Here is a 14,177-nt window from a genome sequence, read left to right on the forward strand (position 1 = left end):
AGCAAACCAGAAATTAACAACAACAGAAAACACGATCATACAGGTCTTTACTGTAAAGTGACCCCTGGCACACCACTGACCTTTGGTGCTCGTTTCTACTGACAACTGGTATATACATTTCCTTTACACGAATCTCCTCATCATTACACAAAAACTCTGACGCTCAGAAGCAGTTTAGGAAGAGAATAGTCTTTTACTTGGCCAGGAAAGATCACAATGCACAGGAAACGCACAGTGTGGTTTCAAACAAAGGTATTTCCCTTCAACTCCCGTGTAGCTTTTAAACGTAACAGTCTTCACCGGCTATATTGTCCTGACCTGGTTTCATTGGTTTTAAGACTAAATAATAAAAGACTTTGAAGGCTCAAGCCTATGTTTACTTTTTCCACAGTTTCAGAGTCAAAATCAATAATCTCAAAGAGAAATTTGGGAAATTTATGTTTTACATACCTCATTGTGATTCTTGCTTAACCATTCCTTAATAGTGTTAAGGGCAATGACAGCAGCAGGCTCATTTGGAAAACCTAAAGACAGAAGAAATAAGAGATAAATAAAAGGCACACATTTTTCTACACATACAGGAAAACAAAACTGTTGCCTCATTCCCCCACCTATCCGGACTATTTTGGGAATACAGTTGAACAACTCCCTTCTTCACAGATTTGTATAAAGGTAACATCAATTACTTTTTTTACCCAGCTAAACAAATTGAAAATAGAGCCAGTGATTATTTTATTGCATTTTAATTTATTTATTATTTCAAACTCTAGTCTAGGAAAGCTCCAATACTCAAGAGGAGTACAGACAATAGAGAGCTACATGTGTCATCCTAAGCAGGCAACAATACAACACATATCACAATAATACATACTAGGCTTACACTTCATAGATTCATAGAATAGCAATTCGGGCATTTCTTAAGGTATAAATGCTTTCTTAAAGCTTGCTTTCTTCAATCCATCTGTCAGCAGAACTATACAACACTATGACCCCAATGCCACAGGCATTTGTGGCCTAAAATATAACAAACAACTTTGGAAATTAAGGCATTCATGAAGCATAAGCGTATGAATTTAAGGCCTGATGTTGCATGATATACTAGCAATAAACAATGTCAGATATCTGTCCAGGGATGCAGACTTTTTGCTTTGATGGTCTCTATCTATCAAATCTAAAGATGCTTTCACTACTTAGGCAGCCTTAATTTAATTTTCCTTTAAATTCCTAACTTGAGGGTAGCAAATCATTTTTGTGAGGGCTGAAAAATAAAACCCCATAAGCTGTATGAATAGCTCTCAGTAGGTTAGATTAATAGAAAAGTCTTTGAAGAGGTGGAGCTGCAGGCACAGCGTACAAGCAAGCAAAGGGGCAAGACAGAAACAGTCATGAAATTTGGCATAAAGCTGGCATACATCCAGCCTGTTTTACATCGTACATCACCCCTGCACCATAAACTGAAATGCAGACATCGCATATTAGTTGATTTGTTCAGCTTTCTGACCTGACGCATTATAGAATCATAGAATCAACTAGGTTGGAAGAGACCTTTAGGATCAACCATTACCCCAGGAAATCCTCCAAACTCATCCTGTTGTCCTCCAAACTCTTCTTTTATCCTTTTTCAGAACTTGTGAACTAATAGATTAGGAGGAAGGGGGGGAAGAAGAGAATCCCTCCACACTGAATCACATCCCCAAAGTATTATTACCCCCTGTAACTAGATTTCACAAGGATTTTGTCCAGCAGCATGTGTACTGTTTTAAAGTGATGGGTGACAACTATCCAGCAAGAATAGCAAGTAAAATAATCAATGTTTGGGTAATACTGACATTCAACGTGTGCTTCCTTTGCACCCACTTCTCAATAAAGCATATTTTTTTTATTTTTTTTAAATATCTTTTCTTTTTTCTCAGGATCCAAGATGGAAAACGATCTAAGATCCTACAAGTGTTACTGTGGATACTTCCACTAATGCTAGGAAAATATATTCCTGTGACATTTAATAACGCTGCCGCTATCATCAAGGCATATTTCTTATGACACGAAGTAATGAACACTAATGAAACCCAAAGCAAGGACTTCCAACAGCCTCATTTTCATCATATAAAATAACAGACCTCTAAGCACAACGTCTGCTCATATTAGTAATATCCTCTCTAGCAAACTAGGCCTTTTAACATTGAAAGTCTGTAGCCTGAGCATGGTAGATCTGCCTGGACACTCAACGAACACCATGCAGAGGGCCAAATGCGTACTTGAGACAACTGATACACCATTGGTTATACACTGAATGGTTTATTTACAGACCAATTCTCCCTTCAGCAAGATTAACTTTTCAGGCTTATTTTTCACTCCCCTGCAGCAGGGTATTCATCCAAAACTGTGATAAAGCACTGACAATTTTATAGAATCTCTCTGCAAATTGTACATTATTTAGGAAGCTGCTGCCATACGAACCTATCTTAAATAGAAGCTCATCTAGGAAACTGGTGTTCAATTACTCCCAAGTAACCACAATATAAAAGCAATAGTTTAGCGGCCAAAGTAAAAAGCCTTGAAGTCTGTGTATGATTTCAGAAAATATCTTGAAACCTACAGAAGCCTTTTATGACCAGTTACAAAAAGTATTAATAAGTATTTTACACACATTTCTGGTCATTTTAATGAAACAATTACCTTATTTGCTTTACGCAGGAGCAGGATGGAATTTAGCCTCCTGATCCATACCCTGCTCCAGCACAAAAGACCCTGTGTCTCTGATTCTCAAACAGAAAAACATGTTGTTTTACAGGACTGGGTTAAAGGGAGACAAAGCGAGATGGGATCTTTTTAAACACATCTTTGCATTGCTTGTATCTCTAAGCTGCATTTGTTTGCCATAATATTCCTGGTCTGCTCCCACACATGCACCCAGCCCCCTTCCCCACTTTTCCTTTCAGCAAGAAAGCAATCTCAGTGAGCACGTGGGAATCAAATTACTTGAGAGAAATGAGCTCGAGGACCCTCACAGTTAACCGACTGCTGGAGCAGCAGCTCAGGCAATTCTGGCTAAAGGCTCAATTTCACAAAAGATAAAACAGGTAAAGTAATGAGTGACACTGGCCCATGTTACTGCAGTGAGTGCTCCTCCAGAATACTGAAAAGGACAAGGGCACGAAAAGGCAAAGAAGCATTAGCTGTAAGGTACAGGCAAGCAGTGCCTCCGTAAGACTTCACTGGGTTTATCCGGCTGGAGAAGAAGGCAGGCTGTATGTCATGGATAGGTGTGAGGAAAAGCACGTACCTATCCCCCCACCAAAGGTCTCTAACTTGGCCTGGGCTTCCTAAAGCAGTGCCCACTAATCACATCTCACCATCTATTACCAGGACCTAGTCCCAACCCTTCAAGTACAGCAAATCCTAGAAGCAAGCAGCCATCACCTCTTGTGCTCCTCTCGGTTCAGGGGCTCTCCTTTAAAGTACAGATTTATTCATGATAGCTGTTGTCACAGTGGGTGCAAGCCTGGTAAGTCAGTATGAACAAGGGTGTTTGGAAAGTTCTGCATGGTTTGAGAGGCATGGTGGGTGAAGGAGAGAACCCATGTGCATGTACGGCCAGAGCTGAGCTTTGCTCTGCTCATTCAACACTACTGACTCTGGAAAGCACGTCAGTGCTGACCGTCTCCACATGCCTCTGGGCATATGGGTAAAGCCCATATTGCTTCTGTGTCTCCAGAAACACATGAGATCTTGTTACTTTAAGATCTTTGTAATTTGCTTGGAAACTGTTAGTGAAAGCTCTCCTGTCCTTGCCCAGTTGCTTCACAGCTAAAATGTCACTGTAAACAGGACAGCTGCCTTTGTACACGTTTGGAAAAGGGACTGCTAGCTTTAACACTGACTTGGGCACCAGCACTTGCCAAACTAGAAACCTCCTCTCCTTCTCCTTGTGTGTTGCTAATAAAGGGCTAACTAATACATTTACTCCCTCTAACAAGACACCTTCACGCTCCCCACTACAAAAACCCCATCCTACTCCTACCACATAAAATACACCTCACGTGAAACCTACTCCTTTTGATACGTCCTTGCACAGATATTACCCACGGTGGCAGCCTATGAAAGCTTTAAAAGGTCTTCAAACTTAGGAGCTTCTGCTCCTCTTTCCAGGACCTTACCACCTTATTCCTGGAAACTGTTTGTTACACTGACCTAAGAAATGGCTGCTGAAACAAGGAGTACACTGTGCAAGTTCCCACAGTCATTGTGGCCATAATTTTCCAAAGAAGCCATGATAAGCTCCGGCAGAATTATTTTGGAATATTTGATATGAAAAAAAAATGTGCTGTTTTAGGGGAGGAGAGTGTGGAGAAGAACTGAGAAAATAACTGTAGAGATACACATTAAAGTTCCACTTACAGAATGTTAAGTCCCCTTATTTCATTAATATATGGAAAATATGCAATGAATTCCCTGTTGTTAGACTGTAGTATAAACACTCAGCCTTTTGTGTTGGGGGATCTAGCAGAGAAACATTCACACTATTGTGTCTGTTACTGCATCCCTAATCTGGCAGTGCAGTATCCGACAAATGTCTACTACAAGTTGTACGATGAATAACACCACGTCAAGGATTTGGGCAGATAAAATTAACAGAAATCTAGTTAAGGGACCCCAAAATTGTATGGAGATGCTGGTAGCTTTATCTGTCTCTCCCACTGTGCTCAATCCAATGCTGCATCTCATTAAGAAAGTCTAACTTGCAGTAGGGTAATGCCACCTCCACATGGAAAAGCCCATTAACAAAACATAAGTACTAAATAATCAACCTTTAATACCATATAGCTGAAGACGACCAGAACAGGTTCTATTGGTTAAGTTATAATACTAAGAAGCAAACGTCAATCCAGAAAATCACTTCAGTAGCTGCAGGGGTAAATGTTATAATCTGTCAGTTTAACTGAGATGCCTAATGTTTTCTGTAAATCAACTCATCCTGACAAAAAAGGGTCTGTATCTTTTTTGTTAGCGCAGCTCAAGTGCTCAAAAGATTTTTATTCGTATAAAATATGCTCCCCTTTCTATGGCTTCTAAAAGGCTCATCACAATCTTAATATTCTCATTCTTATTAGTTTTAATGGTTTCATTTTTAAGCAAGTCATGGAAAGAACCAAATGCACATCAACACAAATACTCATTATGTGTTCCTCATACTTTCTCAGGAAAATATCTACACTGGCATGTTTGTGCATATATCAAAATGCAACAGTTTGCAGACTGTGCCCGTGTTCTAAAATCAAACCCAAGTCTCACTATTTAATCAAAATGACCGTCAAAATATAATAACTTCCATTCATTTAGTCTATATATTTGTCAATGATGTTTAATAATATGTAAAGGATGCCCTTCAAAGAGTAGCACAACAGTCACATTTTTAATTGTGGAAGTGTATCAAAGGCCCTCTCTGCAGTCAGTGTGACAAGGTATTTCCACCATGCATCAGGCATTTGTTACGTGGGAATTGTCAGCACCAGATGGCATGAAAAACAAAGATGTTTCCCAGGTTGCTTAAAAAAAAAAAGACACACTAAGCACTTATTCCATATATATTCTGAGACACAATATTATTATTGGTGCTACAAATGCTTTCTGAATCACAACAAGCATGTGAGTAACTGGGCTTCATTGTGGTCATGTGGGTTAACGCGAGCTATTGACAACACACTAATCACAACACTTCAGCCTCATCACTTTATGACAATAAAAGGAAACAAATGAGATGCACAGCCCAGCATGCCTGGGGTAGGGTTAACTCAATACATTCACTTGTCCTTCAGCTGTGAAACTAGCAGTATAATCTTGCAACTGATCCCATATAATCATCTTGTCAAAGGTATATTTTAGTAGTCAAAATCAATTCACTCATGCTAGGTTGATTCCCATTACCATGGTAAATCTGGCCTGCTTGGAATCGCAGATAGGAGTACCCTACCAACAAGCTTAGCTTGTTGCTATTGTTGAGCTTTTTCTCTTTTTTCCCTGTTTTTTAATAAGCATGGTCATGTGGTGACTGGATAAGCAAAGCTGACAAGTTGCTGGCCTGATCGTTTTTGTGGACACTTGCAAGCTGGAAAAGAAATGTCCTCATTTTTATCAGCTGCATCGAAGACTAAAGAGAAGACCATGAATCTTCCGCTAAATAACCTACCTTGCCTTATTGAACTCATTCAGCCAGAGAAAACCTTATTTGCTGTCCACTCAAAAAGTAACTCTCAGAAAGACTGTGAAATTAAGTATTGTGAAAAGCCAGTAACATTTATGTCACCCCAGTTAAGAAACAAAGCTGCACAGATTCACTGTATCCTTCATAGCCTGTGCTACAGTAATTAATTAGCATGCATATAAAATGTCAAAGGAAAAAGAGAAATCTTCAAAATACATAAACAAAACATTCTTCTGAAGAAATCATTGTATGACTTTCAATTCCTTTCATGCCTTTTCATTTTCCTTGAGTGAAAAAATTCAGCAGCAACAGAAAAATACATACAGTTCCTGAAGAATGATTGCCAATTGCATTCAACTCTGACATGATAAAGTGAGGCAGCTGCTGGAAAATGGTTAATAAAGAAGGCCAAAATAGGCATCTAGCAACTACTGCAAGAAACAGAATGTCTCTGCTACGATACAGTGACACAAAGTAGGTGGAGTACTGTAATGACAGCCCTTCTTCACCCACAGAAGTGCGTTGGGTAATGCAGCGATCCCTGGTTAAGACAACCAGAGTCCACACTGGTATCAAGGCACATCCTAAACCTCACGCAAGACAGTGAAATCAAGGCAAGTTGCAGGCCAAAATACACTGCGGCCCTTTGGCTCTGTCTTGGCTTGTCAGAAAAGGTGCCCAGTGTGCACTCATATCTGTGCTGACTGACAGCTATCTCCTGTCTGATCAGCACAGCAACCCACCTTCACCAGCTACAACTCAGCCACTTCTTTTGTGCGAGCTGCAAATCTGGACCCATCTTAGAGCTGCAGTCAAAGAGGTCAGTTACAAGAAGGTGGCTTAGATCCAAGAAAACCCATGCCATTGCTGTATCATACCACGCTTCACACTGTACTACATTGATGTCATCAGAAAAATACCCACCATACGATTGTTTTAAGTCAGCTAAATATAGACATATTGTAATTATTTAGGTCAGGTGAGCAGGTTGAGGTTTGCACTAGCAAGTCCAAGGATTCCACTGAAGATAAACTAGACTTCAAGTTTACCAAGCTGTTTGTATCTGTTAGCATTGGGAGGAAAAAATAAGTTTTACTGAAAATGCATTTACACTTGGACTGCTGAGGAGGAATGGAGCTTCCCCGTGAGGACCTTGCTGCAGGAGGCATTTTACTGTGGTTCTGCAGGAGAGCTGAGTATTTGCAAGAATTCCACTTTTCTGCAGCAGTCAGTAGATTTTTAATAGAAGTCAGGATTTTGGTTTCATTCTTTCTCCAGCATTTATAGGGAGTATGCTTGCAGGGGGACCACATCATGGATAAATGGGTTCTCTAACAGTCTTGTAAAAAGATATAGCAAGCAATACTCAGAGACTCTCTGTGAAGCAAACAGCTTCATAGCTGTGCTGTTTACTGCTCTATGTGATGGAGCTTTTCTGTCTGTCAGGGAGTTTCTAATGCCCATGTGCAACGTTAAGGCTTCAAGCTGAGCATAATCAGGGAAACAGCAGAAAGGTGCCACCACAACATTGAAAGGGAAAAGATCTCGCTACTCCGGCAATCAGCATTCTCATATGGTAAGAGAAAGTATATACAACGTAAATGCAACTGAAGGATACACTTACCCAGGTAGTTTCACAATTAACCTACTTATGAGAGTGTATATGCAGTGTTTGCATAAATTACACACCCGCTTAGACACATGTATGCAGCTGCTCGTGAGCTCAAGTACATCATTATTCTTAAATCACACTCTACACCGTATCCAGAATTGCTATTCCTGAAACAAGTGGTGTACAGAGAAACGTTGAAAGAGGTTGCAAAGTGTACATGAGCTCCTTAATGCGGAGTGTTTAATCTTCTACTTATCTGTATATAGCAAGTTGTTTTTGTAGGGTGGCAACATAATACAGCAAAAGTAATTTGAAACTAAGTGTAAAGCACTAGTCAACTGTGAAATCTCCCATCACACACTGAATTGAACAGCGATGGGATATTGGCTTCGTCATAGTTACAATTCCAACAAGGTTAAACACTTATTCTACCTTCTGATTTAAATAAAAATGCCCTGTTGTTCTCAACTGAAGCAACACGTAGGGAGTCAATCCTGCCTTCCTGAAGTGCCCTGCTAATGCTGCAAGAGACAAAAGCAAATACCCCCACTCCCGCTCTGAATTCCACTTGAAACTGGTAGTTCTTCTACAAAAAATATGGTCCAGAGCAGTGATGCTTAACCTTTACTGACACCATCCCAGGCCCTCCGTGACACACAGTGCCTCTGAGCTCTGAAGGAAGCCTAAGCATCCAGGTATCTGCTGCTCAGCAATAGGAATGAAGTAACGATCCCAGACCTTGCACAGCTCAGTTCCCTATGGAAATGCATTTTGCAATTGATTGCAGACTCTAATTGAAGGCTCGCCTGAAGTTGAGACATTCTTGACGTGCCTCTCCTTGCCGAGTCCCCGATGTCTACTAATACATCTGCCACTACATGCTGGGCAGGGAAAGAAGGGGGAGAAATTGCTATAAGCAGCTCTTAGTTCTTGCTGATGGAATCTTTGTACAGAGACTGTGAGCTGGGAAAGTGCACTGGAGTGCAGAAGGCTGTGGCGGGGAAAGAGGAGGAGAGGGAGGAAGCACAGGACCTCTTGCTGCAAGACAGCATGTGCGGTTTGGTGGAGGAGGGCTGAATTCGGCAGAGACAATATCAGGGTGGTGGCTTCGCTGGAGCTCTCAATATTTCAACTAGAAGAGGCAGCACATTGTGACAGGAGTTACAAGGACTTGGGGATACACACATATGTAAGGGACGTGAGGGAAGACAAGCTACCACAGCAAAATGAAGGGAGTTGTCAGCATAAAAAGTCTGAGAAACTGCAGAGGAATAAAACATACGTAAGGCAACGCACAAAAATACAAAGTCACATAAAGAAAACAGCGCTGCCAGCCCAGCTCTATCCTTTAAATCACTTCCACCACATTCAATTGCTCTGACAGATGCAACCCAAAGACCTAGCTGGATTATCTAAAACCAACAGAGTACTTGGTGAAGGCCATACACGTACAAGAACAAACAAAACAATCTGACATTATTTCTACAGAAGCACAGTTCTTATCGCCTCTCTAAGGGAAATCAAAGATTTCCTAAGAGCACATAAAGAAAATCAGCTGAAACAACACATACTTACTCCTTGCGGGGAGAATAAGGAAAAAAATAAGGAAATAAAAATGTTCTTTTATCTTTTTCCCCAAAAGACATACATAGACAAAAGTCATAGGGTGGGCTGGGTGAAAAAGCAAGATACTACATGAAGCATATTTAATCTACTTAATTCACTCTTGAAAACAAATGCATTATTGATCCCTGGTTTGTCTCTATTATTCACACTGTGGATTTTTTTCCATTCTTGCCCCAGGCAGTGATACAACCACAGTCGAGGATCATACAGACCAGCAGCCATCATATTCAGGAAAACGACAACAGCTCAAAACTGAAATATTTCCAGATAATCTGGGATTCAATGCATTTTCGATGAAGGGGGGGGGGGAAAGCGTTTTATATTTGATGCTAAACGGCTTCTGTTCTTCACTGTACAGTAGTGTGCTTCATACTGCATCAACACCAGCTACATGAATGCTGGTAAAACAAGCGCTTGAGTGGGATGTTTGACTTGACACACCACTGCACTGTCTCAACATTTTATGCATTAATTTTTTAAGAGGAAGCATTTTTTTCCTCCTTGTCTAGGTGCTGCTTCATTTCTGTAGAAGTCATTTGACCAGCAAGTGGTGAGCTCCATCTGAAAGTACAGATCCTCCTTTTTGTCCAGCAAAGGTCACAGTGTACCTTATACTCCTGTATGTAATAGCAACCAGCCAATTTACCCTAGATACTTCATTTCAGACTGTATAGAAGCAACTCTGTGAGCAAAAATTGCACCAAAGCCACCAGAAGCCATTGAAACTACCTCCCCATGTTGCACTTAAAACTCTTTTTGCTTGTTCTGTTGCCTGAGAACACAGCAATATACACAAAAGAAGAATTAGAAAGGTTTTGAGGGATTGGATTAATGGGAAAACTGGTTTAAAGAAAGGATAATGAAAACTTGCATTATAAAACGCTAAAATTTCAGCAAGCCTTACTGGTTACAACAGGGTACCTCATACTTCTGATGCTCTTAGCAAGTCCCCATATGCTAAAGAGTACAGAACAAGCGACTAATGGGTAAAATACAAAAATAACAAGCTTTAGGATAACCTTGACTCTTCCACTTCTTTTTGTTTATAAGGACTAATTCAGTCACATGCTAATTATATATACCCGCAACAGTACTCCCTTATTGCGGCACTTCTGTTGACTGACAAACAGCCTCTAGCATCAGTTGCCTTTTAAGCCCAACAACAGCAGCTGATCGAGAAAATATCCCAGATCTCATCAGGTTCTTCAGTGTGCCAAAAGTTCACAGCATTAACTGTCAAACAAGTATTTCTAAAAAAATATGTTTTCTGCTAATATCTCTAATTTGCATTTCACTCACAATTATGCATTTACTGAGTCTTGCATACTTCAATCAAAAAAGGAAATTAAATAACTAGTTAATGGCACTTCCAGTCCCACAAATTCCAATCCAATTTAGGCTTGATATGAACTTTAGGTCTTATTAACACTTGTTTTAAGTAACATTTCCAGCATGTATTCTGACAAGTTGTCACTGTGATTTTTTATTTTCTTTTCTTTTAATCATACAAGCAAATGTGTTCTGCTTTAGCAAGGAAATTCCTAATGTTTAGAAAGGTTTATCAAACATCGGCGTTTCTGGTTAAACCAACATTGGTAAATCCAGCTTTAAAGTCAAATGCCTTCACCTTGTAGGACGCCATTTTTCAAGGTGGGGGGAAACCCCCAGCACACATTTTCCATGTCCTTTTGAACAATATCCAAATTGATATAAGGAGAAAAATGCCAATGCAAATGACAAGTCCTGTAGTCAGAAGCGATGCCCATATTTGCAAAGAAGGAGCCTATGGTATGGTTGGTTAAATCAAGCAGTGAAGGATACGGAAGGCTATGAAATTTCTTTTATCCAACAACCCAGTACAAATAAGAAGCTGCTCTGGACAATTTCAATGTAAATCTCTTACCACCTGTCAGACAACTGAGATTTAAAGACCTCCATTGAAAAAACCAGGCACATGCAAGCTCAGTCCTTTAGTGAAAATCGACCTCCCAGCTCAATTTCCGTGTAGATGTAGCCATGTAGCAGCAAAAGGAGTTTACTCCAGAGCTTTATTAAATCTATCTTGTGTGTACGCTGAGCATGAGGTGACCCATGTTATGCCTGGGGAAAATGACGCTTCCGAGGCAAATCTCCACGCTCCACACCACAGGCAAACACAGCTAATCCTCTGAGAAACACGACATCCCAGGTAGGTTAGAGGCAAGCATACAGAAAAACATTTAAGCTTATTGGAGATAGAAAACTCATTGATTATTACTTAATGAAGCAAACTAGAGAAAATAAAAGATCTTTCATTAGGATAAATGTAAAAAAAGAAGAGGGGTCAGTTTCAAAAGCTTTTTACATAATCAAAACTGAATGTGTTAGAGTCACGCTCAAGGAGCAGCTTTAGCTAATGTGATTTCCATTAATTTCATCAGAGTCCACTCTATACATCCATTGAAAACAGCTTGCATTATCATGACAGCTGCACATCTCCAGATTGTGAAAAATACCTCTGCAACACCGAGTGGGGTCAGGATTATTTCAGTGAGTTACTGATATGCATTCACCACTCACCATAGCACAGTCTTCCACACATCTTTGGGGACAGAAACCAGCAAAAAACCTCCAAAACTTCATCAAGGAGGGAAAATTATCATTCCATGAGACAACATACAGACTGGCCATAGCAATTACAGCAGATTCAGAGAGATTTTAGCTCAACTCTCCTTGCAGGACTTACCTGGAGGAGTAAAAGAGCTTCTGCCAGCTCTAAGCCTTTAGAGTGAAAAAGGCACTTCACACACCCTCCTCCATCCACTGCAGTGACCATGGACAAGACAGCAAAGAGTATGTCTAAATTAAAATACGACTTTATAGTATTTCCTGGCCTCCATGGGACCCCTGTGAGGAGAGACTGGGGCAGCTCCATGGTGGCTGCAGCCAGGTCCACCTTTTTCACCTTATTTCCAACCCCTGTCCCAGTCCTGTCAAGGAGGAGGAGTAAGAGAGCGCCTGCGCAGGCGTCTGGCAGCCAAGGTCAAGCCACCACACTACCACAGATTTAGCTGGCATAAAATAGTCTAACTACTCTATTTTTCTTTCACCAAAGCATTTTGAAAGCCTGCAAAATGAAGGCACAACAATGCGCGGAAGAAAATCTATAAAAAAGGCAGGGAATGGAGAATTAAGGCATGAGAGTTCTTATGCTGGTGAAACCAGTGTAAGAGTTTGCTCAAAACCAATCAAAGTAGCATTTTTGGGGGTAGGGAAGCCATTCCAGTTGGATTTTTCTAGTTAGATTTACAAAACTAACAGACTCTTGCTCTAGCAGAAATAAAGGTTCATTTTTATAAATCAATTGCTAAAAAAAGGACCTCCACAACAAAGCAAGAAAACTCACAGTACTGATGAGTCAAACCCAATGAGATCAATACCGATACCTAATTGAAGTATACTTATTTATATATGAGCTTTGCAAAATAATCTCATCCAGCTTGCTTATGCAAATAAACGCTACTGAACTTGCAGTAACCACCTGGAGACAGGAAAAGAACAAAGTGTGTAGGGTTATGCAAGTCTGAACATTGCTAAAAATCATTTTGAAAAGCAAACAAAGGTGCAGCCACTATCTAAGATAGTTAAGACTAAATAAACTATGCTAACACTGTAATAGTTGCCGATCAAACCATGTTAAAACCACCGTGTGTCCAGCACTTGGTATTTAAAAGTATTCTAGGAATAGAGAAGAAAAAAAAGTGCTGGACATCCGAATGAAAGAAGGATCTCTAAAATTCAAAAGGGTCAAAGAAGAAGGATTTGCATTCCTTAAAAAATAGGAGCTTACAATTAAGCCTATATGACACAAATGAATATGAACCAAGAGAAAGACTAATTGCTGCAAGGTATCTGAGTTCACGCAAACACCAGAAGAAGGGAAATGAACTTGAATTAATAAACCCTCTCTCAAGCAAGAAATTGGGAGAAATCTCAATACAGACTGAAAGAGCAGGAAGGAGGAAAAAATCCCACTAAGACAGCAGTCAGACTAGCTTTTGCAAACAGATTAAAAACTGCTTAGAACATTATTTGAAGAGAGAGATAGTGTGCAATAAATAGTACTAAGCCAAAGGAGGAAACAATGAATGTGTGAGCTTCTGGGACGTTTCTTGTGCTGAAATTTTAATATGGATCTTGTTTCCCATCAGTTCCAATCAGATTCCACATATATCTCTCATGTTCGGTGTACGTCAGAGTAGGATACCACCACCAGCAGGTACACACTGAAAATAACTGATGATTCAAAAAGAACTGAGATACTTTCAAAAACTCAATAACCAAATGAAAAAGCCCCCACGCTAATTCTAACAAACCAAGGTCAGAGTGTAAAAAACATCACCTTCTAAATCCAGTTTTAACACATGTAGATGCTACTGCCACAAGCAGCTCATCTCTGTTCCTCCTGGAGTCACGCCACGCTCAGACCTGCTGGCTGAAATGTTTGTGTGAACACTCCTTGCTTTGGTCCAAATCAAGTGGGATGGGCTGGTTTCAACAGCTTCAATCTAGGAGGCTTTTTTATCATCCATCCTGCTTGCGATTGAAATGGATCAGCACACAGGTAGCCTGACAGACCCGGAGAGGCTGTGAATGCTAGCATGGGGCAGCTGAAGGAATCTGTGGGGTGAACACTGCATCAGCAGGTGAAACTGGTGCAGCCAAACAGTGCTTAGATTGGATTGTCTGGGTGTTTTG

At 40.3% G+C, this 14,177-nt stretch overlaps 1 protein-coding gene across 1 annotated transcript in view; it reads right to left on the reverse strand.

The window, feature by feature from the left end:
* Positions 1-14,177, reverse strand: part of MACROD2 (mono-ADP ribosylhydrolase 2) — a gene marked incomplete at both ends in the record, with an annotated part of 889,218 nt that overhangs the window by 259,853 nt on the left and 615,188 nt on the right. Inside the window, one exon of the mRNA XM_080615786.1 lies at positions 451-524. Within this exon, the coding sequence (XP_080471912.1) occupies positions 451-524 (74 nt within the window). The remainder of the gene's footprint in view (positions 1-450; positions 525-14,177) is intronic.

Source organism: Psittacula echo (genome assembly GCF_963264785.1).
Source record: "Psittacula echo genome assembly, chromosome: 4".
Classification (NCBI taxonomy): Eukaryota; Metazoa; Chordata; class Aves; order Psittaciformes; family Psittacidae; genus Psittacula; species Psittacula echo.